Source organism: Prionailurus viverrinus, chromosome B1 (genome assembly GCF_022837055.1).
Source record: "Prionailurus viverrinus isolate Anna chromosome B1, UM_Priviv_1.0, whole genome shotgun sequence".
Lineage (NCBI taxonomy): Eukaryota > Metazoa > Chordata > Mammalia > Carnivora > Felidae > Prionailurus > Prionailurus viverrinus.
Window position 1 is genome coordinate 143771827 of NC_062564.1, and position 26770 is coordinate 143798596.

Consider the following 26770-nt stretch of genomic DNA (forward strand, 5'->3'; position numbering starts at 1 on the left):
GCTAATATCTTGTTGAGGATTTTTGCATCCATGTTCATCAGGGAAGTTGGTCTATAGTTCTCCTTTTTAGTGGGGTCTTTGTCTGGTTTTGGAATCAAGATAATGCTGGCCTCATAGAAAGAGTTTGGGAGTTTTCCTTCCATTTCTATTTTTTTGGAACAGCTTCAAGAGAATAGGTGTTAACTCTTCCTTAAATGTTTAGTAGAATTCCCCTGGAAAGCCATCTGGCCCTGGACTCCTATTTTTTTGGGAGATTTTTGATTACTAATTCAATGTCTTTACTGGTTATGGGTCTGTTCGAATTTTCTATTTCTTCCTGTTTCAGTTTTGGTAGTATATATGTTTCTAGGAATTTGTCCATTTCTTCCAGATTGCCCATTTTATTGGCATATAATTGGTCATAATATTCTCTTATTATTGTTTTTATTTCTGCTGTGTTGGTTGTGATCTCTCTTTAATTCTTGATTTTATTTATTTGGGTCTTTTCCTTTTTCTTTCTGATCAAACTGGCTAGTGGTTTATCAATTTTGTTAATTCCTTCAAAGAACAAGCTTCTGGTTTCATTGATCTGTTTGTTCCACTGTTTTTTTGTTTTGATAGCATTAATTTCTGCTCTAATCTTTATTATTTGCAATCTGCTGGTTTTGGGTTTTATTTGCTGGTCTTTTTCCAGCTCTTTAAGGCATAAGGTTAGGCTGTGTATCTGAGATCTTTCTTCCTTCTTTAAGAAGGCCTGGATTGCTATATACTTTCCTCTTAATGACCACCTTTGCTGCGTCCCAGAGGTTTTGGGTTGTGGTGTTATCATTTTCATTGGCTTCTGTATACTTTTTAATTTCTTCTTTAACTTCTTGGTTAGCCGTTTCATTCTTTAGTAGTATGTTCTTTAGTCTCCAAGTATTTGTTACCTTTCCAAATTTTTTCTTGTGGTTGATGTCAAGTTTCAGTGTTGTGGTCTGAAAATATGCACGGTATGATCTCGATCTTTTTGTACTTGCTCAGGGCTGATTTGTATCCCAGTATGTGGTCTATTCTGGAGAATGTTCTATGTACACTGGAGAAGAATGTATATTCTGCTGCTTTAGGATGAAATGTTCTGGATATATCTGTTAAGTCCATCTGGTCCAGTGTGTCATTCAAAGCCATTGTTTCCTTGTTGACTTTTTGATTAGATGATCTGTCCATTGCTGTGAGTGGGGTGTTGAAGTCTCCTACTCTTAGGGTATTACTATTGATGAGTTTCTTTATGTTTGTGATTAATTGATATATATATTTGGGTGCATCCACATTTGGCGCATAAATGTTTACAATTGTTAGGTCTTCTTGGTGGATAGACCCCTTAATTATGATATAATGCCCTTCTGCATCTCTTGATACAGTCTTTATTTTAAAGTCTAGATTGTCTGATATAAGTATGGCTACTCCGGCTTTCTTTTGCTGACAATTAGCATGATAGATGGTTCTCCATCCCCTTGTTTTCAATCTGAACATGTCTTTAGGTCTAAAGTGGGTCTCTTATAAACAACATATAGACGGATTTTGTTTTCTTACCCATTCTGTTACCCTATGTCTTTTGATTGGAGCATTTAGTCCATTGACATTTAGAGTGAGTACTGAAAGATATGAATTTATTGCCATTAAGTTGCTTGTAGAGTTGGAGTTTCTGGTAGTGTTCTCTGGTCCTTTCTAATCTTTGTTGCTTTTGGTATGTATGTATGTATGTATGTATCTATCTATCTATCTATCTATCTATCTTTTCTCCTCTCAGAGAGTCCCCCTTAAAGTTTCTTGCAGGGCTGGTTTAGTGGTTACAAACTCCTTTAATTTTTGCTTGTCTGGGAAACCTTTTATCTCTCCTTCTATTTTGAATGACACTCTTGCTGGATAAAGAATTCTTGGCTGCATATTTTTCTGATTCAGCATATTGAATATATCCTGCCACTCTTTCTGGCCTGCCAAATTTCTGTGGATAGGTCTGCTGCAAACCTGATCTGTCTTCCCTTGTAGGTTAAGGACTTTTTTCCCTTGCTGCTTTCATGATTCTCTCCTTGCCTGAGTATTTTGTGAATTTGACTATGATATGCCTTGTTTATGGTTGGTTTTTGTTGAATCTAATGGGAGTCCTCTGTGCTTCCTGGATTTTGATGTCTGTGTCTTTCCCCAGGTTAGGAAAGTTTTCCGCTATGATTTGCTCACATAATCCTTCTACCCCTATTTCTCTCTCTTCCTCTTCTGGGACCCCTATGATTCTGATGTTCCTTTTTAATGAGTCACTGATTTGTCTAATTCTTAAATTGTGCTCTTTTGCCTTAATCTCCCTCTTTTTTTCTGCTTCATTATTCTCCATAAATTTGTCCTCTCTATCGCTGATTCTCTGTTCTGCCTCATCCATCCTTGCTGCTGCGGCAGCCATTCAAGATTGCAGCTCAGTTATAGAATTTTTTATTTCATCCTGATTAGCTTTTACTTCTTTTATATCCGCAAAAGGGATTCTAATCTATTTTGGACTCCAGCTAGTATTATTATCGTGATTCTAATTCTGGTTCAGACATCTTGCTTGTGTCTGTGTTGGTTAAGTCCCTGGCTGTCATTTCTTCCTGCTCTTTCTTTTGGGGTGAATTCCTGCTGAATTCTGTGGTTCAGCTTGTGCAGATTGTTGTGTTAATCCTCAGATCAGTTTTCTAGGTGTGTAGGTGTGTAGGATGGTTTAGTGTTGGTCTGGCTGTATTTCATGGAGACTCTTATTACCCTTTTAATATTGATACAATTTGTCGATCCTTCCTGATATAGGATATTTGTGTTCTTGCTTTTCTTTCTGGATTAGATACCTTAGGGATTTATCAGTTTTGTTGCCTTTTGCCTTTGTTAATTTCTTATCTTTTTAATTTTGTTAATTTCCACTTTTGCCCTTATTATTTCCTTATTTCTCCTTACTTTTGGCTCTTTCTTTAGCTTTTTGAAGTTGAAACTTAAGTACTGATTTTAGAGTGTTCTTTCCTAATATAAGTGTCTAAAGCTATCAATTTCCTTCTATTCATTTTTGTAAGTATATCACACAATTGTTGGTATGTTTCATACCAGTTTAAAATATTTTCTGATTTTACTTATGATTTGTATTTTGATCCAGGTATGTTATAGAATAGTGGTTTAATTTCCAAATATTTGGGGTTTTTCTAAGTATCTTGCTGGTATTTCTAATTTAATTCCACAAAGAACATAATCTGTATGTTCAATCAGTGTGCTTATAATCAATATGCTTCAATCCTTTTTATTGAGACTTATTTTATGGCCATGCATATAGTCTATCTTGGTACATATTATATGTAATGACAATGATTGTATTCTTCTATTGTTGGCTGTAATGTTCTATAAATATCATTTAGGTCAAGGTGGTTTGGAATAGTGGTCAAATTATTTGTGTTCTTACTGAGATTTTTTTTTTTTGTCCGGTTTTTCTGTCAGTTGATGAGGGAGAGATGTTACAAATCATGGATTTGTGTTCTGTCCTCAGTTTTGTCCATTTTTGCTTTGTTAATTTTGAAGCTCTTTTAATAAGTACATAGATATTTATGACTGCTATATCTTTCTGAAGAATTGACACTTCTGTCATTATTAAACGTCCCTCTTTATCTGTGGTAATACTTTTCATCTTGAAGTCTATTTAATCTGATATTAATTTAACCACTTCAGTTTTATGACTAGTGTTTGCTTCATTTATCTTTTCTCATCTATTTACTTTCAATCTATTGGTTTCTTTATGTATATAAATGTGTCTTGTAGAAAATATACATTTGGATCTTGATTTTTATAATTTATTTAGACAGTTTCCACTTTTAAATTGGAGTGTTTAGGCCATTAAAATATAATGTAATTATTCATAAGGTTTAGTTATAGGGCGACAACACTGTTTTATCTTTGTTTCTGTTTTCTGTTTCTCTAGTCTTCCTTTCCTGCCTTATTTTGGATTTAGCATTTTTTTTTTAAATTTTTTTTTTCAACATTTATTTATTTTTGGGACAGAGAGAGACAGAGCATGAACGGGGGAGGGGCAGAGAGAGAGGGAGACACAGAATCGGAAACAGGCTCCAGGCTCTGAGCCATCAGCCCAGAGCCCGACGCGGGGCTCGAACTCCCGGACCGCGAGATCGTGACCTGGCTGAAGTCGGACGCTTAACCGACTGCGCCACCCAGGCGCCCCTGGATTTAGCATTTTTTAAAATTCCATTTATTTACGAATTGGCTATGTTAGAGTTTTTTGCATTTTAAAAAATTTTTTATTTTGTAATTTTTTAAAAGTTTATTTATTTATTTTGATAGAGTGAGCAAGAGTGTGAGCATGAGTTGGGGAAGGGCACAGAGAGAGACTTCCAAGCAGGCTCAGTGCTGCCATCCCAGAGCCAGACGTGAGGCTTGATCCTACCAACCATAAGATCATGACCTGCCCCCATGAACCTGTGAGGTCATGACCTGAGCTGAAACCAATAGTCAGGTGTTTAACCGACTGAGCCACCAGGTGCCCCGAGTTTTTGCATTTTTAACTTGATAGCTTAAGGATTACAATTACAGGTCTTGATTCTTTGTAATTTTTTAAAATCCTTATTTTTTTCTGTTCTTCAAATTGGATAATGCCTATTGATCTATTCTGAAGTTCACTGATGCTTTCTGTTATCACTTCTGTTTTGCTTTTAAATCCATCCAGTGTATTTTTCATCTCAGGTATTATATGTTTACCTGATAATTTTACTTGGTTTCCTTTGTATAGTTTTTATTTATCTTGAGATTTCCTATCTCTTTGGTTCATTATGCACCTTCATTAACAAACATTTTCCTTTGTCTCACTGAGCATATTTATAGTAGTTTAAAATGGTTTAAAATCTTTTGTGGTTTAAAATCTTTTTGTGCTAATTCTAGCCTGTGGGTCATCTCAGGGTTGCTCTTTGCTGATCATCTTTTCTCTTGAGATTGGGTCACAAATTGCTTCTTTTTCCTATGTCAAGTAATTTTGGATTCTAACCTGGATGATGTGAATAGTATATCCTGGAAACTCTGTATTCTGTTATATATTTCTCCAAAGAGTTTTGATATTTTTGTTTTGATAGACCATGAAGTTGGAATCAAATCTCAAGCTCCATCTTTGGGACAACTCAAATTTCAGTTCAATTATTATATCTTTATTTATTTTTTTAAATTTATTAACCTTTAAAATTTACATCCAAGTTAGCATATAGTGCAATAATGATTTCAGGAGCAGAATCCTGTGATTCATCCCCTACATATAACACCCAGTGCTCATCCCAACAAGTGTCTTCCTTAATGCCCCTTGCCCATTTAGCCCTTCCCCCACCCACACCCCCTCCAGCAACCCTCAGCTTATTTTCTGTATTTAAGTCTCTTATGTTTTGTCCCCCTCCCTGTTTTTATATTATTTTTGTCTCCCTTCCCCTATGTTCATCTGTTTTGTATTTTAAATTACACATATGAGTGAAGTCCTATGATATGTCATTCTCTGACTAATTTCACTTAGCATAATACAATCTAGTTCTATCTACATTGTTGCAAATGGCAAGATTTCATTCTTTTTGATTGCCAAGTAATACTGCATTGTATTTATATATATGACATCTTCTTCATCCATCCATCCATCGGTGGACATTTGGGCTCTTTCCATACTTTGGCTATTGTTGATAGTGCTGCTATAAACATTGGGGTACATATGTCCCTTCGAAACTGCACACCTGTATCCCTTGGATAAATACCTAGTAGTGCAATTGCTGGGTTGTAGGGTAATTCTATTTTTAGTTTTTTGAGGAACCTCCATACTGTTTTCCAGAGTGGCTGCACCAGCTTGCATTCCCACTGGCAGTGCAAAAGGGTTCCTCTTTCTCCGCATTCTTGCCAACATCTGTTGTTTCCTGAGTTGTTCATTTTAGCTATTCTGACAGGTGTGAGGTGGTATCTCATTGTGGTTTTGATTTGTATTTCCCTGATGATGAGTGATGTTGAGCATTTTTTCATGTGTCTGTTAGCAATCTGGATGTCTTCTTTAGAAAAGTGTCTATTCATGTCTTTTGCCCATTTCTTCACTGGATTATTTGTTTTTTGAGTGTTGAGTTTGATAAGTTCTCTATAGATTTTGGATACTAACCCTTTATCTGATATGTCATTTGCAAATATCTTCTATTCCATTGGTTGCCTTTTAGTTTTGCTAATTGTTTCCTTTGCTGTTCAGAAGCTTTTTATCTTGATGAGGTCCCAATAGTTCATTTTTGCTTTTGTTTCCCTTGCCTCTGGAGACATGTTGAGTAAAAAGTTGCTGCAGCCAAGGTCAAAGAGGTTTTTGCTGGCTTTTTCCTCGAGGATTTTGATGGCTTCCTATCTTACATTGAGGTCTTTCATCCATTTTGAGTTTATTTTTGTGTATGGTATAAGAAAGTGGTCCAGGTTCATTCTTCTGCATGTCTGCACTTCACTGCGCTTCTGCACGTCTGGACTGCACTGTCTAGTTTTCCCAGCACCACTTGCTGAAGAGATTGTCTTTATTCCATTGGATATTCTTTCCTGCTTTGTCAAAGATTGGTTGTCCATATGTTTGTGGGTCCATTTCTGGGTTCTCTATCCTATTCCATTGATCTATGTGTCTGTTTTTGTGCCAGTACCATACTGTCTTGATGTTTACAGCGTTGTAATACATCTTGAAATTTGGAATTGTGATGCCTTCAGCTTTGGTTTTCTTTTTCAAGATTGCTTTGGCTATTTGGGGTCTTTTCTGGTTCCATTCTAATTTTAAGATTGTTCTAGCTTTGTGAAGAATGCTGGTGTCATTTTGATAGAGATTGCATTGAATATGTAGATTGCTTTGGGTAGTATCAACATTTTAACAATATTATTCCATTCCATGAGCATGGAATATTTTCCCATTTTTATGTGTGTGTGCCTTCTTCAATTTCTTTTATAAGGTTTCTATAGTTTTCAGTGTATAGGTTTTTCACCTCTTTGGTTAGGTTTATTCCAAGGTATTTATGGTTATTATATTTTTATTTTTGTTCATTTATTTTTAATGGGAGCCATGGGTGTTTTTAATACATGAAAAAATTGACATTTCAGCTCAGTAGTAAGGGGGTAAATTATTTAATAATAGAGCCTACCAGGCAATAATTTGAATGCAAATAAAAGTATACCCTTACGTCATACCAAATATTGTCAACTAGCATAGTAGCAATGATTCATGAATAATAATGTAAATTAAATTAACTCAACAGAATTTATGTTAAGCATTATAAAAAGGGAGGTATACTGCCATTATATCAGGTTCAAAAGTTAATTTCTTAAGTCAGTGATATAGCAATTTAAGAAAGTATACCCATTTGTTTCTTGCTGATTTATCATGTTCAAACTATGTATGTCAAAATGTACAGAAAACAGATCTCTATATCAATACATCAAAATAAATGATCTACTTAAAGTCTACATCTGAATTACATAACTCCTACAAAAATTGAAATTTGTGCCTTCCATTATTACTAACAGAGCACCCTAAATCAACTGTCTTAAAGATAAATTTAGTCCTTCACAAAAGAAATAGTCCAGAGGTGTCCTTTACAAAAAAAACAATAGTCCAGAGGCAGAATGGCTACAAGACTGGTTGGTTCAGTGGCTCAGTAACAGCATTCAGGTACCAGGTTCTTCTTTTTTTTTTTTTTTTTTTTGAAGTTTAGATAGTTTACTGAGAGCCTCCCTCTCCCACCCTCACAATCTCTAGGTCACTTTTTCCTCTTATAGATCTTGTGTGCTAGCCCCAGGAAGATGGCTAGAGGTGGGGGCATGGCCTACTGCTCGATGAGGCTCATAGGGTGGCTTTAGCTGTCTTCACACTGTGTGAACACAACTGGCAGGTTCAGCTCCTCATATAGTGCCTTCACCCGGGGTACATCCTCGGCCATAATTCTCCTGAAGGACCCGGTGCTGTTCTGGAGAGGCCCGCTGCGGACACTAAACTATCAGCCAGCTGCATTTGTTGTCCTGGATGTCAGTGCCAATCTTACCTGTCACACTGGGTCCCCAAAGAGATCAAGATAATCATCCTGAATCTGAAAGAACTCCCCCATCTCAGGATCTTATTGGCATTGGCATGTTCTTTCTCTTTGTCCGTGCACGCCACATACATGGCAGCAGTACAGGAAGATAGAGGGAGTAGAAAGCTGTCTTGTGCTTGACAATAGATTTGTACCTCTTTGCAGTGAATCTGCCAAGATCCCCATTGCCCTGGGGGGCTGTGATGAGGTCAGGGTCTGGCTGATCTCAGTCTGATAGGAACTCTGTAGGAAAAGCTAAAGGATAGCAGAATTTCATCTACCACTTCTCCCAGATTGTCACGGTGCTGAGGATGGAATGGACCATCCAGAGACAGGAGAGGCAATTGCCTGGCTCAAGGAGGTCTTGGAGTATGGTGCGAATGGAGACCAGTGTCAGCAGAGTTTGACAGCACTGAGAGCATTTCAGGAGCTGGTGGAGCCAAGGAAGCAGGATGCTGATAGTCTCTGGTGGGCTGGTGTGTGGAACTGCTCTAAGCTTTCTTCCTGGTGTCATGATGGTTATCAGAAGCCAGGCATAGGTTTGGATGCCATCAATGGCGCTTTGCTTCTGGAAGCATGTATCTACCACCTGCTGAAGCCCTAGTGGCAGGAGTAGCCTTCTTACCTGAACTTAAGTTGTAATTCATTTTTCAAAGACATAATGAGACATTACATCCAGACAAGGAGGTATCCAAAAATGATTAAGATTCCATTTCACCCTGCGTGGTTTCTTGAATCTTTGAGGAAATCTTTTCCAGAAATAATTTGTCAGATACATCTTTTGTTTATCTATCTAGAATTGGGTCCTATGAGCAGTCTAAACCAATTGCTAGCAATGAGAAAAGGATTATCATTAATGACAGAAACTGATCTGTGTTTATTCCCTGTCCTGTGATGGGAAATTGACACTCAAACTGCCAGCAAACTGTAAGGAGGCAGTGACTAAGATAGTCACTGAATATCTGCAACAAGCACATACTGTGTTCTTGATTCATTCAGTAATAAGGAGTAGAACCTAGTGTTTGAAAATGCTATTATATCACATAAAAATACAGATAATTCTTAAGTTACATGGTATTTGTGCTCTACACACTTTCCCTATGCAGGCATCCAAATAGAATAATAGATGAAAAAATTAAATAAAAGTGGGAATATTTTAAAAAATGTTTTATTTGTTTTTGAGATAGAGACAGAGTATGAGTGGGGGAGGAGCAGAGAGAGGGAGACACAGAGTCGGAAACAGGCTCCAGGCTCTGAGCTGTCAGCACAGAGCCCAACACAGGGCTCAAACTCACGAACCACGAGATCATGACCTGAGCCGAAGTAGGACACTTAACCGACTGAGCCACCCAGACACCCCTAAAAGTAGGAATATTTTGAGTACACTTTAAAGCTGTATAGACCACAGTAAGTATTACAGTTCTTTCTCTCTACTGGAGACTTCTGGCATTAACAATTTAGAATTATGCAGAGTTTTCTATCTCTTTTATATATAGATTTCTAATTATTTTGCTGACTCAAATACAGTTGAAAATATTATTTTTAAAACACTGTTTTTTTTCTTTTAATTTTTCTTTTCTTTTCTTTTTCTTTTCTTTTTTTTTTTTGAGTTTATTTGAGAGAGAGAATAGGGGAAGGGCAGAGAGAGAGGGAGAGAGAGAATCCCAAGCAGGCTCCCCACTGTCAGCAAGGACCCCAACGTGGAGCTTGAACCCACGAAACATGAGATCATGACCTGAACTGAAATCAAGAGTGAGACACCTAACAGACTGTGCCACACAGGTGTCCCTAATTTTTATTTTATTTTAATTCCAGTGTAGTTAACATACAGTGTGATATTCATTTTGGGTGTACAATGTAGTGATTCACCAATTCCATACATTAGTAGTGTTCATCATGATAAGTGTGCTCTTAATCCCCTTCACCTATTTCACCCATCCCCCTTCCCACCTCTGGTAGCCATCTCTTTGTTCTCTAGAGTTAAGAGTCTTTTTTTGGTTTGTCTCTTTTTTTTACCCTTTGTTCATTTGTTTTTTAAATTTCACATATGAGTGAAATCTTATGGTATTTGTCTTTCTCTGTCTTGTTTCGTTTAGCATTATACTGTCTAGATCCATCCATATTGTTGCAAATGACAAGATTTCATTCTTTTTACGGCCAAATAATATTCCATTGTATATATACACTACATCTTTTTTATCTATACATCTATTGATGGACACCTGGGCTGCTTCCATAATTTGGCTCTTGTAAATAACGCTGCAATAAACATAGTGCTATATATATCCTTTTGAATTAGTGTTATCATATTCTTTGGGTAAATACCCAGTAGTGCAGTTACTGGATTGTAGGGTGGTTCTGTTTTTAATTTTTTGAGGAACCTCCATACTATCTTCCACAGTGGCTGCAGCAGTTTGCATTCCCACCAACAGTGCAGGAGTGTTCCTTTTTCTCCAAATCTTTACCAACATTTGTTGTTTCTTGAGCTTTTGATTTTAGCCATTCTGACAGGTGTGAGGTGATATCTCACTGTGGTTTTGATTTGCATTTCCCTGATGATGAGTGATGTTTAGCGTCTATTCATGTGTCTGTTGGCCATCTGTATGTCTTCTTTGGAGAAATGTCTATTCATGTTTTCTGCCCTCTTTTAACTGGATTAATTGTGTGTGTGTGTGTGTATGTGTGTGTGTGTGCTTTTTTTTTTTTCTTTTCATGTTGAGTTGTAATTTTTTGTCTTGTGATGAGAACTCTTAAGATCTATTTTCCTAGCAACTTTGGAATACATAATGCAATCTAGTCACAATGTTGCCCTGTTAACTACAGTCAACCCTCTGCATTGTATCCCTAGGACCTATTTATCTTATAACTGAAAGTTTGTATTTTCTGGAAACGTTCACCCATTTCACCCACCTCATTCACCCACTCATCTATTGATGGACACTTGGGTGGTTTCCATCTCTTGGCTATTGTAAATAATGTTGCATGAACATGGGAATGCTGGTATCTTTTTGAGATAGTGATTTTGTTTACTTCACATAAATACCCAGAAGTAGAATTGCTGAATCATGTGGTAGTTCTATTTTTAACTTTTTGAGAAACCTCCATATTATTTTCCATAGTGATTGTACTAATTTACATTCCCACCAACAATGCACAAGGGTTCTCTTTCTTCCACATCCTCACCAACACTTGTTGTTTTCTTGTCTTTTTGATACATGGACATTCTAACAGGTGTGAGGTAGTACTTTTTTGTCATTTTGATTTGCATTTCCCTGATGATTTGTGATGTTGAGCACCTTTTCATGTATCTGTTGACTTTTTTTTTAAGATTTTATTTTTAAGTAATTTCTGCACCCAATATGGGGCTCGAACCTACAACCTGGCCTTCAGGCCACAGCTTTTAAGATGTGCAAATAGGCCTCTTTCACAGAAAGACCTGTTTTTCAGTCTTCTGCCCCTGCACTGGGTCCTGGGGAAATAGGTGCAGTGAGTCTGTGTGAATCCATGAAGAACAGTTTCTTAGTTTGCGATACCCTTGTGGGGCTTGTGTATGAAAGCCCCATTGTCTTTCAGAGTTGGATGTTTTGGGGGCTGTCTCTTAGTTGGAAATCTTAAAAGTTGGGGTGACAGATATGTGTTCAAATCTTTTCACTCCTCAAGGAGAAGCTGGGAGTTGTGGGTTCCCTCCTGCTTGTGTGTTGTTATGCCTGGGGTGGAGTTTTGTGAGATTGTGTCTTATCCTCTCCTACCTGTTCTGATATGGGTCCCCCACCCCGCCATTTCTCATTTACCTGACGTATAGGAGTAGTTCAGCTAGTTTCTGGATTTCCACCCTCCCCCCCCACCTCGAGGGAATTGTTCCATATGTAGGTGTGGTTCAGTGTGTCCATGGGAGGAAGTGAGCCTGAAGCCTCTATGTCATCATCTTGAACCACACTCTGTATTTCTTTTTAAAAATCTCTTTGTTACAGCAGCTTAAACTACACCTAGCTATGATAAAAATTCCTGGGAGTGTCTGTCTTCAGGATCTCTAATAACTGCATGAAGGATAAAACCCAGTTACCCATTTAGTCAATAACAGATAACTAATTTGCCTTAGTTTCTCACTTGTTTCTCCACTGTTTTTTAAAGTTGAGGTATAACCCACAGCCAATATAATACATAGGTCTTAAATGTTCATTTTGATGAATTTTGACAATTTTTATATACTCATGTAACTACCACTGAAAGGAAGATACAACAGATTATTTCCATCGTTCTAGAAGGTTCTCTTGCATTCCATTTCAGTCAGTTAGCTTCCCCCCATTCCCAGGCAACCACTTTCTCATTTCTATCATTATAGATTAGTTTTGCCAGTTCTAGAAATTGATATGTGGAATCATACAGTACGAACTTTTTGTAACTTCTTTTGATTAATTAACGTAATGGTTTTCATTGACGTTGTTACATGTATATCAATAATTGTTTTTTACTTTGTATTTATTTATTTATTTATTTTTATTAAAACAAATTTTTTTAATATTTATTTTTGAGAGACAGAGAAACAGGGCACGAGTGGGGAAGGGGCAGAGAGAGAGAGGGAGACAGAATCTGAAGCAGGCTCCAGGCTCTGAGCTGTCAGCACAGAGACTGATGAGGAGCCCAAACCCACAAACCATGAGATCATGACCTGAGCTGAAATCAGATGCTGAATCTACTGAGCCACCCAGATGCCCCTACTTTCTATTTTTTTAAGTTTATTTATTTAAAAAATTTTTTTAAATGTTTATTTATTTTTGAGAGACAGAGAGACAGAACGCGAGTGGGGGAGGGACAGAGAGTGAGGGAGACAGAATCTGAAGCAGGCTTCAGGCTCTGAGTTGTCAGCACAGAGCCTGATGCAGGGCTTGAACCCACGAACTGCGAGATCATGACCTGAGCTGAAGTCAGATGCTTAACCAACTGAGCCACCCAGGTGCCCCTTAAGTTTATTTATTTTGAAAGAGAGGGAGAGGGAGAGAGAACGCATGCACATTCAAGCATGGGAGGGGCAGAGAGAGAGAGAAGAGAGAGAGAATCCCAAGCGGGCTCCACACTGTTAGCGCAGAACCCAATGCAGGGCTCAATCCCATAAACGGTGAGATCATGGCCTCAGCAGAAATCAAGTGTTAGATGCTCAGCTGACTGAGCTATCCAGACATCCCAATAGTTGTTTTTTACTGATGAATACTATTTCACTGTATTAATGTACTGCTAATGGTAATTTGTTAACCTGTTGATGGAGATTTGAGCTGTTTTGAGTTTTTTGACTATTGTGATTCAAGCTTCTATTAACATTCTTCTACAAGTCTTTTTATGGAGATATATTCATTTCTCCAGAGTAATTATCTAAAAGTGGAATTACTGGGGCGCCTGGGTGGCTCAGTCATTAAACATCTGACTTCAGCTCAGGTCATGATCTCATGATTAGTGAGTTCTGGTCCCACATCGAGTGAGCTGGAGTCCTGTTTTGTGTGAGCCCTGCTTCTCCCTCTCCTCCTCTCTCCCTCTCCTCCTCTCTCCCTCTCCTCCTCTTCCTTTCTCCCTCTCCTCCTCTTCCTCTCCCCCTCTCCCAGGATTCTCTCTCTCTCTGTCCCTCACTCACTTGTACCCTTTCTCTCAAAAAGAAAAAAAGGGGAGTTGCTACACTGTAGAGTAAATATATGTATAATTTTGTAAAAACCTACCAGTTTTCTAGTGTGTTACACACTCACCGGCAAAGCATAAGAACCTCATTTGCTCCACAGACCCACCAACACTTGAGTTTAGTCGTTCTCGCGAGTGGGTAATGGGATCTTTTGTGGTTTGAATTTATATTTCTCTGATGATTTAAATATGTTCCTCACCTTTTCATGTACTTCTTGACCAACAATATATCTTCCTTTGTGAAATGTCTACTTCTTTTGCCAAGCTTTAAAAACTTGGATTGTTTTTATTGCTGATTTGTATTCATGTGTCATGCATATTTGCATTTATGCATTATGGACAGAAGACTTTTTGTAAGCTACCTCCCACTGACTTATGATCAATTTGATCTGAAGAGCTGTGGTTCTACTTTTCTTAGCAGGCAACTCCTATATCTTCAAAATTAGCTGGGCCAGTGTGCAAACTTAAGTATCCAGAGTGATGATGAGCATGCACGTTTCCCACTGTGCCCTTCAAAGATGCTACTCTCTTATCTACCTGTGGAGGCACATTTTTATTTTTTTATTTTATTTTATTATTTTATCTACCTGTGGAAGCACATTTTTATTTTTTATTTTATTATTTTATTTTGTTTACTTTTTTTTTTTTTTTTTTTGAGAGAGAAAGAGCACACGAGCAGGGGAGAGGGCCAGAGGGAAAGTGAGAGAATCCCAAGCAGGCTCCACGCTCAGCACAGAGCCCAACGTGGGGCTTGATTCTGCCACCCTGGGATCATGGCCTGAGCTGAAATCAAGAGCCAGACGTTCAACCAACTGAGTCACCCAGGCACCCTACAATTTGTTCTTAAACCCTGTTATATCATTTTCAAAATGTATTCAAAAACAAGTCTTCAGTAAGATTTGTAGAAAAGGTCAAGGAATCCATTTTTAAAAGAAGGAAAAATGGAGGAATTAGAGGAGTTGCATTCTCAACGCTCAATATATGACTGCTCAGGGTCTTAAACTCAGATTAAAATGATTATCCTTGGGGGCACCTGGGTGGCTCAGTCAGTTGAGCGTCTGACTCTTGGTTTCAGCTCAGGTCATGATCTCACGATTTCATGGGTTCAAGCCCTACGTTGGGCTCTGTGTTGGCAGTGCGGAGCCTGCTTGGGATTCCCTGTCTCCTCTCTCTCACCCTCCCACACTCACACTGTCCATGTCTCTCTCAAAATAAGTAAACTTAAAAAAATTATTCCTTGATTAGGGGGAAGTTTCTTTGGAGTTTTACATAATAACATCAAAACACATTCAGTGATACATTATTAAACTGAGTTTATTATTAACTTCATTATTATGCTCCTGGAGTAAACTTTGAAAATGTGTTTCTATCCTAAGCTGAAGTTCCTTTTCTACCTGTCTATTGGCATAGAATCCTAGTCCTGGATGGACATCAGACTGTCTTCTTGCCCTTTCTTTCTGTCTTTCTTTCTTTCTTTCTTTCTTTCTTTAAATTTTATTTATTTATTTATTTTTAAATTTTTTTTTTAATGTTTATTTATTTTTGAGACAGAGAGAGACAGAGCATGAACGGGGGAGGGTCAGAGAGAGGGAGACACAGAATCCGAAACAGGCTCCAGGCTCTGAGCTGTCAGCACAGAGCTTGACGCAGGGCTCAAACTCATGGACCGCGAGCGAGATCATGACCTGAGCCGAAGTCCGCCGCCCAACCAACTGAGCCACCCAGGCGCCTCTTCTTGCCCTTTAATAAATCCATGTGATACCACATGGATCTGTGTTCTTTTTTTTTTTTTTTCTTTTAAGTGTCAGAAAGGAAGATTGGTATTTTAAATTCTCATTCCAGTGCTCTGAACCCTCTTTGCTGGCTTGTTCCTTCTTATCAACTCAGCTCCTGTTGTCACGTAATATAGTCAAATCCTGTATTCTGTTCTAATTAGGAAGGGACTTTACTCTCTTTCATTCTTATACACATTTAAACATATTGCAAAATATTCCTTTAGGTATCTTTTTTTTTTTTTTAGCTTGGATTTTTTTTCTTGAAAATGAAAAAAATGCGTGTTTTTAACTTTACTCACAGGTCTTTGCGTTAGTTCTTTACTCATTCCCACTCGATCCTTTGTAAGTCACCAGAAAGAAAAAGAAAGAAAGGATATAATTGGACTCCCTTTGGGAGTGGACGGGCAGGACGATGACACGTGTAGAGGGTGAGGTGGAGCAAAGCACACGCAGAGACAGAGGCTTTCCCCCCTGGACACACCAGGAGACGTAGAGGGACATGGAAGCAGAGCAAGGCAGAGATGAACAGATACAGAAGTTATGTATATTCCTAAATAGGCCTAAGTCTAAATCTGTTGCTTTAGGCACTTTGAGGAATATGGGCGTAGGAAGCTCGTTTGAGAACTTGCTTTCCTTCTGATCCCTTCTCCTTCAAGAGGTCTGAAGTCACTAGTTTTTCTTTGTTGTCATGGAAGTAGTTCTTAAAGAATTAACAACTACAGAATTCTTTATGATGCCAGAAGATGACGCTAGGGTGATAATCCAGAAGGAGAAATCCGTGTCAATTATCACCTTACTGCGTCTTCGCTCCATGTCTGAATGTATGTTCTGCAGTAGTGGACAGATCGCTTCGATCTCCATTACGGTGACTGTGATGTTAGGCTTTCTCAGCCGAAGGCACTGGAGGAGCAGGAGGGAAGAAAAGAACTGTCCTGCTGATTTGGCTGGTGAATGAGTAGTGTGTGTATGGGACATCTGATGGAGTTCTGCCCCAACCATGGATTGTCTTGATGACCTTGCAGCCTTAACAGGCGATAGCCATCTCCCGGCCCTGTGGACGAGAAGCCTGTTCCCTGAAGGATTCATGCTTTGCATCGGTGATTCTGCCAACACCTGCTCCACCATGCAGATCACCTGTGACTCAGATGGTTTCCACTGAGAGGCTGCCTCCCCCCCGCCCCCCGCAGGTCCCCACTGCTTGTGAACATCCTTGCCATTGGCTGCTGACAGACTGTACCCAGCTTGTGCGCTGGAGGGTTGCTTCCTGCTTGCCCAGGGATTGCAGACCAGCTCTGGCCTGGGTAAACCAACACATTCTTCTGCTGAGGGTGCACTAAGTTCTCCAGTGAGGTCTGAACCCAAGCCTTGGGGAAGGGGACCCTTTCCCAGATTGTCTTTCCTTAGGTACTCTCCCTTAGCTCAGGGTATCAAATTTCCTTATATCCTATAGGCACTCATCAGAATTAAGTAATTCTTTATATTAAACTTACCCTGTTCAACCTGCTGTGTCAAGGGGTGGCAATACTGATGTTTTAGCAAGAAACAGAGTTGTTTTTCCACTGATAGAATATTAGAGAGGAATTTATAGAATGAAGTAGGAATAAATGAGCCGGTTTCTTCATTTGCAGCTTTTTTCTTACCTAATTCTGATTTTAGGGTTTGGAAATTTGACATTTTTGTGTCCTAAGCTAGACTGTCCAATCCATGCTGAGAGAAAATTCTAACTCCTGTGTACCTGAGACTTGGGATGGGGCAACAGAAATCTAAGTAAGGTCCCCGCTGAAAAGGTCAGTCATGATTTCAGGTTAGTGCAGATCTCATGGCAGAACTTCAGATTACTGACATTGTGTGACAGGTTGATTTCCTTTTGAGGAAAAATAGTGCAGTTGAGCCTCAAGATGTGCTTAGCTTGTTCAAATTTAAAGCAGATCTGGGAGAAAGTGAGCAAGGAAAAACACCCATATCATAACCTGGGGATTGCCCAAAAATGGGACAATATTAACTCATAATGAGTTGTTATTACATAAATTCATGTTAGTCTTTCTGTGATATTAATAAAGACTGTACAATGATTGGTATCAGTGGCCCTCAAACAGTGAAGTATATCAGGATAACCCAGGGAACTTAGAGATGCAGATTCCTAGCCCCCTTGGTGGTGTCTCAACAATGGGCATTTTTTTTTTTAAGTTTATGTATTTATTTTTGAGAGAGAAAGCACAAGTAGAGGAGGGACAGAGAGAGAAGGAAAGAGAATCCCAAGCAGGCTCCACACAGCCCGGAGCCTGATTTGGGGCTCAAACCCACAAACTGTGAGATCGTGAACACAGCCAAAGCTGGATGCTTAACCAGCTGAGCCACCCAGGCACCCCAACGATGGGCATTTTTAACAAGCACTCCCATGATTCTCATGCATGGTATTTTTGAGAAACCATGCATTAGCTGGTGTCTGAATGAGCTTCCAGAAGAAAGGTGAGGTTTTTATTTAGAAATAAGAATTTAAAAAAAAACCCAAACCGTTCATGTGTTCCTTTCTGATTTTAAAACGGTCTTTATCATTTTTTCCCATTCTTCATCACCGGGTTAAGGCAACAATGAATATCTTGTCCCCAATATACTATTTCTGTGTAGAACAGCACCTTCACGTTTGTCTGATCATTTTATACTTTGCCAGAGATGGAGAAGTTACTTAAGGCTGAAAGTTCTCCCTTTTTCTTGCCAGTAATAAGGTGCCTAAGACTCGTGCTCTTCTAAAGAAACAAAAAATAATTTCAACCCAACAGAATAAAGCCAGTAACATGGAAAATTAAAGGCACTTGGAACAATAAAAGAATAAAAAGCCCATGGTTTCCCAGTATCGAGAAAAAAACCCAAAACACCCACTATCTTGGTAACAGATGCTTGAATAAAATATAAACTTAAGGTAGTGCTCATATTAGGAACAACTGTGATCTTTTACACTCAGAAGTGATTTTAGATCAGATATTAACAGTGGAATAATAGGAAAACTGGGATGTCGCAGGCTGGGTTCTCTCTTGTATGCCTCAAAGGCCCTCACTTCAAGAGATAGCTTCTGATTCTTAGGGGTTGACCCACGCTTGCTAATCTTCAAGTTTGGAAATCAGTTGTGCAAAACAGAACCTAAAATGTTCTCCTGGAGAGGAGGAAAAAGTTTTGGTTTCTACAGTGTCTCTTGGAAAAACTCACACTTTCACTATGGAACCTCCCTGCATTCTTTGGGGTTAAGCAGCCACCACAAGAAACAAAACAGCAGGAGAAAGCCCTGAGTCAGCCAGCATGTAGCAACATGCCCAGAACTTCTCAAGTGGCCCAGGAAGTTGGGAGACCTCCCAGTTGTCACAAGACCTCGTCCTTTCTTAGAACTTCACAGGTTTCTTGAGTATCAGCATTTGGATTATTGTGAGGCCACCTCACATCCACCACTTCTCACGGGACATGGCATTTCAGAAATGATCACGTCCACAGTACCGACTGAACAAACATCCTTGAAGTCTTGACCAACAACATGCTTACAACTGATTTGCTCATGATCTTGGCTGAGGATATTGCTGGGAGGAAAAAGGATGGCCTCCACTGTAGAGGATTGTTTTTAATAGTGGGAAGAGAATGGAAAATAGGAAAGGGATAGAGAACAGGCTTACTGTTGGGCCTAAAGGTATTTGAAAGTTAATAATGGTGAAGTCAGCGGTCTCTTCTCACCAAGCAAGGGTCAAGTTTTGCTACAGTAGGGATCACACCCACCTGAGAATTCATTTTCAGAGTTGCATGTAAAACCTCCCTCATTTCATGTAACAACAGACAACAGTTCAGTGTAGCAGAGGAGGGAGTGATATCCTGGCAGGTCCTATGCTTTCAGGTGTTTGTCATGACAAGCATCTGTTACTCTGAAGGCCACTTATTTTGACACGTATAGATCAGAAAAGTGATTGAAAAAAGACAATGTGCAAAATGTATCCAGTCAAATCCTTCAGAGGAATAATTTTGGAGAGTGTTAGGAACTGGGAGCCCCCAGAATCCCCTTGAGGAATTTGACTAAGAGCAGCTGAAGACATTTCCTGGCTGGCTTCCACCTGGTCTAATGCAGGGAGCCACTCAGGATCAGCAAGACACAGCTAATTACCGAGTTGATTTGGGGCTCCTGTGTTGGCCTAAGTCTGAGGAAATGTCAGATGCACTGTATTTCTCTACCTCAAAAGAACCATGAGGTGTGGCTGCTGAACACTGTCACTGGTTCCACGGAGTCCCTGGGAAATGGGAACTCTGGATGTAAGAGAGAAGCTTTGACGACATTCCTGGGAAACAGAGGTGCTCTCTTACTGTACTGATGGAGTCAGCGTATAGCCTCCAAAAAAGGAAAGCTTTGGCTTTGGTGTTGATGGCTCACAAGAAACTTCTGGGTGGCCTGTTCGTTCAAGCTCTTCAAAAGACATCTATATTGGGGACCAAAACTATAGTTGTGAAGTTCTTAAAACCAGGAGATACATTTCATTAAGTAATTAAAATGTCTAGGACAGAAGAGGGCATTTGGTCTCTCGAACAAATTTTCTCCCAATTCTCTCTAGTACTTGCCGCTCAAATGAGCAGAACTGGCCACTAGCCACGGGTCAAGCACATGTGAAAACAACAACAAAAAAAAAACCTAAAAGCCTAGGTTGCACCACCTGCTCAAAGTACTAGGCCATCTCTGGCAGCCATTAGCACAGCCTGGCCGCTGGTCCTCGCCTCCTGTCACGTCCCGCTCTGTTTGAATATAACTTGGGCTCTAGAGTACCCTCCAAAAAGTCGTAACTTTGAAGCAAAATCACAGTCTTCAGATGCCCCGTCCAAATTCCAAATGGATAGTGCAAAATCACTCTTTGGATATTGAGACAGTTTTTGATGGTGGTTGATAGGCTTAAGAATTTAGGAGGGCACCTTTTGGGATGAGCACTGGGTGTTGTATGGAAACCAATTTGTCAATAAATTTCATAAAAAAAAAAAAAAAAAAAAAGAAGGTAATTAAGTAAAAAAAAAAAAAAAAAGAATTTAGGAAAACTTTTTAAAAAGCATCATTAAAACAGCCTAAGAATAGATCTCTTAATGTAGGCTACATTTAGCCCAAATCCCCTGCAGAAGCACTGCATGACTTCAGTGGAATTGATTTGGTTGCTGACTTTCCTCTTACACAGATTAGCTGTCGTCCTTGTTGGTAAAATTTAGCTCTGTCTCCCCGCCCCAGCGATCGTGCCGTGAAGCACTAGGAAATGATGTGACAGCCATGTGGCACAAAACCTCCTTCCCGGGGAAGATGGTGTTCCTGTTGGTTGTGGAAGTGAAGCAGCGATGACTGTCAGCAGAAACTGGGATTCCCCCGTACCCATTCTAACACAAACGAAAAAGGTACAAATCAGGCAGACAAGCCAAGGGCTTAAGAAAAAAGTCTCCACGCTCAATGTGATTATCTTTGGAATTCTTCATTTCATTAAGGTTTTCACAAAGTACAAAGCTCAAACATAACTGCCTATGTCCACCACAAAACAGAATCAAATAAGTGGTTAGCACACAAACATAATGATCTTTCTCATTTTAAAAAATATAAATAACGACAATGTTCAAGGTTTTACAGTTTTCTTCTGTGGGTGTTTCTCTTTAAGGCTTTATGTTGCAGATCCTTCATTAATGAGTTCTTATACCTGTTGTCAAGATATACCACCCACAAGCAAGGAAGGCCACTGTGAATACATTCCTGAGGGTGACACTCATTATGTTGCCTCAGCCTGTTAAAAACTAAATCGAACGCCCTCCCATCGGTTCTCACAGTTTCAATAATTTTCCTTCTACTAGAAAGTGATCATAGAAAGGAGTAAGTTCCCAGCAGCATTCAAGCTCTCAGATCAATCATGTAGGGTGAGAAGGAAGAAACAGGCTTTTTCCTGGATAGTTTGTTTGTTTGTTTTCCTTTCATCCAGAAAAACCCCAATAACCCATAGAGTTTAAATGGTGGTTTGTACTGAAACATTTTTCAGATTAAATAGTGTTGAGAGAAAGGGTGATCTTTTGGTTGGGTGTTTTAGAAGAGGTTAAAGTGGGGAGGTTAATGTTGGAAAAATACCACTTAAAGTACACCCCCCAACAGGAGCCGTTTCACTCTCAAGGTTTGGGGGCAGAACCAAGGCCCCTGCCTTGGGAATGAAATCAGACGGGAGGCTCTCCAGCAGACACTTGACTTGTTCCTGGCCTAGCTTGATCTTGTCGTCCAGCTTTCGCTGCTCAATGAGGAGTGTTGACTTCATTTTCACGAAATGCTGGTAATCCTGGAGCTGCTCCTCTGACAGGTAGTTGGCCAGGATGTCCAACACTACACGCTCCCTCCGATCCAGGTTCTCCTTGAGCTCCCGGGCATCCTCGTGCTGCCCAGCCAGGACCTTCCTCTTCTCGTTGAGGGAGCTCTGCCAGGGCAAAACCAAGAGATCAGCAGAGGGCAAGGGCAAGGGCAAGGAAGGAAACTGCAAAAACACCTTTTACAGGACTGTGAAATCTCCAAGAGTGTATTTCAACTGTTGCTCTAGAGTAAGGAGGCTTACTTTTTGGAAAATCAGTTTATTACCCTTCTGTTGCATGTATATAGTTCTCTAACTTGTCAAATTATGTGGCAGCTTTAAGAGAGATTACATTAAACTGGCTGGGGTAAAAGCTCGGCTCGAGGCTTCTAGATTTAAAAGGACAATCAGTGATTCCACTCACATGAAGTATTTAGAGGTTGCATGTATCTATATGAGTAATCAAAAACATAGAGATACAAAGTAGAATGGTGGTTGCCAGGAGCTGGGGGGAAGGGGTGTATATGGACTCGTTTAATGGATATAAAGTTTCAATTTTACAAGAAGAAAAAGTTCTAGAGATCTGTTGCACAACAATGTGAAGAACATACTTCACATACTTTAAAATACTTTAAATGGAATACTTTAAAATGGTTAAGGCGGCAAATTTTAGGTTATACTATGTAGTTTATCATGATAAAAAACTAAAGGGGGCATGGTGCACCTGGGTGGCTCAGTCGGTTAAGCATCCAACTTTGGCTCAGGTCATGATCTCACGGTTTGTGGGTTCAAGCCCCACATCAGGCTCTGTGCTGACAGCTCAGAGCCTGGAGCCTGCTTCCGATTCTGTGTCTCCCTGTCTGCCCCTCCCCACCCCCTTGTTCTCTCTCTCTCTCTCTCTCTCTCTCTCTCTCAAATAAACATTAAAAAAAGTTAACTGAAAGGGGGGAAAGAAAGGCCAATCTTCACGGTACAAGTATTTACATTGATAGCGGTTCTCAAAGTGTGGACCAGCAGTGGCACATCTCCTGGGAACTTGTTAGAAATGCAAATTTTCAGGGGCTGTTTGATCTACTGAATCCACAGCTTGGGAGCTGGGGCCCAGAAATCTGTGGTTTAATAAGCCTTCCAGGCGATTGTTCCACAGCTGAAGTTTGAGAACCTCTGCTCTGATCCACAAACCATGGGAACATCAGATTTTCCATATCGAAAGAAATCTGTTACCAATTTTTATGCCTTTGAATCTACTATGAGAGAAGTTCTGTTTAACGATGATGGTGGTTTCATATTCTGAGCGTTTCTTACACAAACCCAATGGTAAGATAGCACGTGTAGGCTAATTTACTTTATAAAAATCTTTAACATGGCTTTTTACTCATCATGTTGACATATAATGAATCATTTTTTTTTTCATTTTATGTTTAATCATTTAAATTTTTCAGGCCAAAGTCATTGAGAAATATTAAAATGAAAATCTAATTACAAGGTAGATCTGTAATTTTATTTCAATATAAATTGGCTATGCAGGCTTATGAAAGGCTCACAGGCCATGTGCCTTATCTTCCCTTGAACTAGCATGTCAGATCTTACAAAATAATGCCCAGGGGGAAAGTACAAAGTTTTAGGTTTATCTTACAAATATCTCCATTTTCATGGCTTCCTTCCCCTAATAAGAAAAACACATCTAAAACAACAACAACAACAACAAAAACCCCTTAAGTGAGGGGCCTGGCTGGCTCACTCAGTGGAGTATGTAACTCTTGATCTCGGGGTTACGAGTTAGAGCTCCACATTGGGTGTAGAGATTGCTTAAAAATCTTTTTTTTTTAAATTTTTTTTTTCAATGTTCATTTATTTTTGGGACAGAGAGAGACAGAGCATGAACGGGGGAGGGGCAGAGAGAGAGGGAGACACAGAATCGGAAACAGGCTCCAGGCTCTGAGTCATCAGCCCAGAGACTGACGCGGGGCTCGAACTCACGGACCGCGAGATCGTGACCTGGCTGAAGTTGGACGCTTAACCGACTGTGCCACCCAGGCGCCCCGAAAAATCTTTAATGAAATCTTGCCATTTGCAACGACATGGATGCAGCTAGAGTGTATGATGCTAAGCGAAGTAGGTCAATCAGAGAAAGACATATACCATATGCTTTCACTCATGTGGAGTTTTAGGAGACAATACAGATGAACATATGGGAAGGGGGGAAAAACAGAGGGAAACAAACCATAAGAGATTCTTAATGATAGAGAACAAACTGAGGGTTGATGGAGAGAGGTGGGTGGGGGATGGGCTAGATGGGTGATGATGGGCATTAAGGAGGGAACTTGTGAGGAGCACTGGGTGTTGTATATAAGTGATGAATCACTAAATTCTTCTCCTGAAACCAGTATTATACTGCATGTTAACTAACTAGAATTTAAATAAAAATTTGGAAACAAAAATTTTAAAAAAGCCCTTAGGGACACATGCACCCCAATGTTTATAGCAGCATTATCTATGATAGCCAAATTATGGAAGCAGCACAAGTGTCCATCAATAGACGAATGGATAAGGAAGATGTGCTATATATACTATGGAGTATTAGCCATCAAAAAGAATGAAATCTTGCCATTTGCAATGACATGGACAAAGCTAGACAGTATGATGCTAAGGGAAATACGTCAGAGAAAGACAAATACCATATGATTTTGTTCGTATGTGGAATTTAAGAAACAAAGCAAAAGAGCACAGGGAAAAAAGAGAAAGAGGCAAACCAAAAAAGAGACTCTTAAATATAGAGAGCAAACTGGGGAGGTGGGTGGAGGGGCGGGTTAAATAGAGGATGGGGATACAGGAGTGCACTTCCTGTGGCGAGCACAGGATGATGTTTGGAGGTGTTGAATCACTATATTGTACACCTGGAACTAACATTAAACTGCATGTTAACTGGAATTTAAAAAAAAACCAAAACACCTTAAATACCTTTAGGGACTGAATTTGAATGAAGACACCTTTCAAAATGCTGTAAAGAAAAAGTGAAAACCTCTTTCTCACCTTTAAAAAATTAGCAAGTATTTTAAACATGAGGAATAGAGAGAGAATAATACCTGTGTGCCCATCATTAGCCATGCCAATTCTTAACAGGGGCATTTATCATATTTGCTTCAGATTAAAAGCAAAAACTAGAGATTCAGTTGAATCCTTACATATATTCCCCTTCGCCCCACTGGTGACCATCCTACATTTTGCATTTGTTGAACCACTTCTTCCTTCAAATTTCTATTATACTGGGTTTCTTAATGAAGACTGATCATGATAAAAACGAGTATGGATGTATTATGCATGTGAGCAAGCACACATCTGTATTCGAGGGTGTGTACATTTAAACGTTGAGCGGAGTTCCATTCTGGAACAACTCCTCTTCCCCTAATGAAAACTGCTTCACTGTTCCTTCTCTCACAGACCTGTGGCATCCATCCCAGCGGCCAAACAGGAAACTTAAAGTTAGCTTCCGCTCTGCCCTACCTCTCGTCCAGCTTGCCTTACTATTTCAAACTCATTCTCTCACTCCCTAGTCTGTACCCCTGTGGTAGTTGCCTAAGTGAATGGCCTGACTCCTTCTTGGTAGACTCTTAGCCTAAGCCCCACCACTCTCCAGGCTAATTAGGTGATGAAATTAGTTTATGGCTCTTCCTGGCCTCCAAGCTAAATTCCTAAGTCTGTAAAGTGTGACCCACAAGGTCTCTGTGACTATTTTCTGTGCTGGATACTGCTTGTGCCTCTAGATCCACTTTTCTCAGCCATGCCCTGGGCCTAAGGAAGCTGAATGGTGAAGGCTGCATCAACTGGTGTCCTCTCCCTCTGGGCTTGATCCATGGGTGTCATGGGCAGGAGACTGGAGGGAGGGAGCAGGAGGAAGAGCCTGGGGCATCTATCCCTGGCTCCTTCCTTGCCAGGTAGTGGGGACTACATTTGCTCACCATGGCCTCAGGGCTGTAGGACAGACACAGTTAGAATTCTGATAAGGGCTCTCTTCCTCCTCCAAGTGATGCTAACCTTAGGGGGACAGGGAAGCCCCCTTCCCATACCTTCACTGAACATTGTTTATCCCTTTTGAATGAGCCCTCTATTTCCTGTCAATTTCCTGACTGTACACTTTTTTTTCATATTTCCTGGAATCCACGATTTTTAAAAACCAAGCAACCATGTATGGTTCTTGAACATGCCATGGTCGTTCTTGACTTTGTCCATGACATTGCTTCTAAATGGTGAAGCCCTCCACGTAGAATTAAGAAATTCTTCTATACCCTGGTCAAGTGTCACCTGTGCCAAGTCTTTCCTGGCCTCCCCCCACCACCTGAGAAGCGTTTCGTGGCTGAGTCTGTCGCTGTGCTGCCGCATTGTGGATGCACTTGCTGCTTCCATACTGGTTTTCCTCACTACACGGTGAGTTCCTTGAGGGCGGGGCCTGTGTTTTGGCTGGTGCTCATCCCCAGAATGTGCAGCACCAGACATTTGGTAGGTGCTTGTTTGCTGAGCGGAGGGAAGGAGGAAAGGATGATACTTTTGAGGCAGGCACTTCTAGACGATTTCTAGATGAGGAAGCAAAGACTCAGCACATTTGCATGAGGAGGGCACTCACCGGAAGGGGACAGGAGCTGCAGAAAGTTTTTGGATGCCCAAGCACATTCAGAATACCACCTAGACCTTTTCTATTTCAAAAAATGACATCTTCCCTTTTAACTTAATACATTAGGAGAAATAACTGGGAAATCCCTGATAGCCCCGAAAGAAAGAGCTATAGATAGGAGGAGCCAGAAAGCAAAGGAGTCTCTTAGTGGCTACAGTGCTCATCACCTTCTAGCATAAATATCTGTGTACAATAGTTACAGGTATGTTTATTGTCTGATTTGTCTTGATAGGGTCCCTGAAGGCAGGGATCTGTCTGCTTTGTTCATGAGCC

The 26770-nt window shown here is 39.9% G+C and overlaps 1 protein-coding gene and 1 pseudogene across 1 annotated transcript in view; both read right to left on the bottom strand.

The window, feature by feature from the left end:
- Window positions 1-7760: 7760 nt before the first annotated feature.
- LOC125164851 (farnesyl pyrophosphate synthase-like) lies at window positions 7761-16372 on the bottom strand (annotated as a pseudogene).
- A 4589-nt stretch (window positions 16373-20961) lies between these two features.
- SHROOM3 (shroom family member 3) overlaps window positions 20962-26770 on the bottom strand; it is a 212427-nt gene continuing 206618 nt past the window's right edge. The window contains exon 11 of the mRNA XM_047857602.1: window positions 20962-21957. Coding sequence (XP_047713558.1) covers window positions 21589-21957 — 369 coding nt within the window. The 3' untranslated portion in view covers window positions 20962-21588. The remainder of the gene's footprint in view (window positions 21958-26770) is intronic.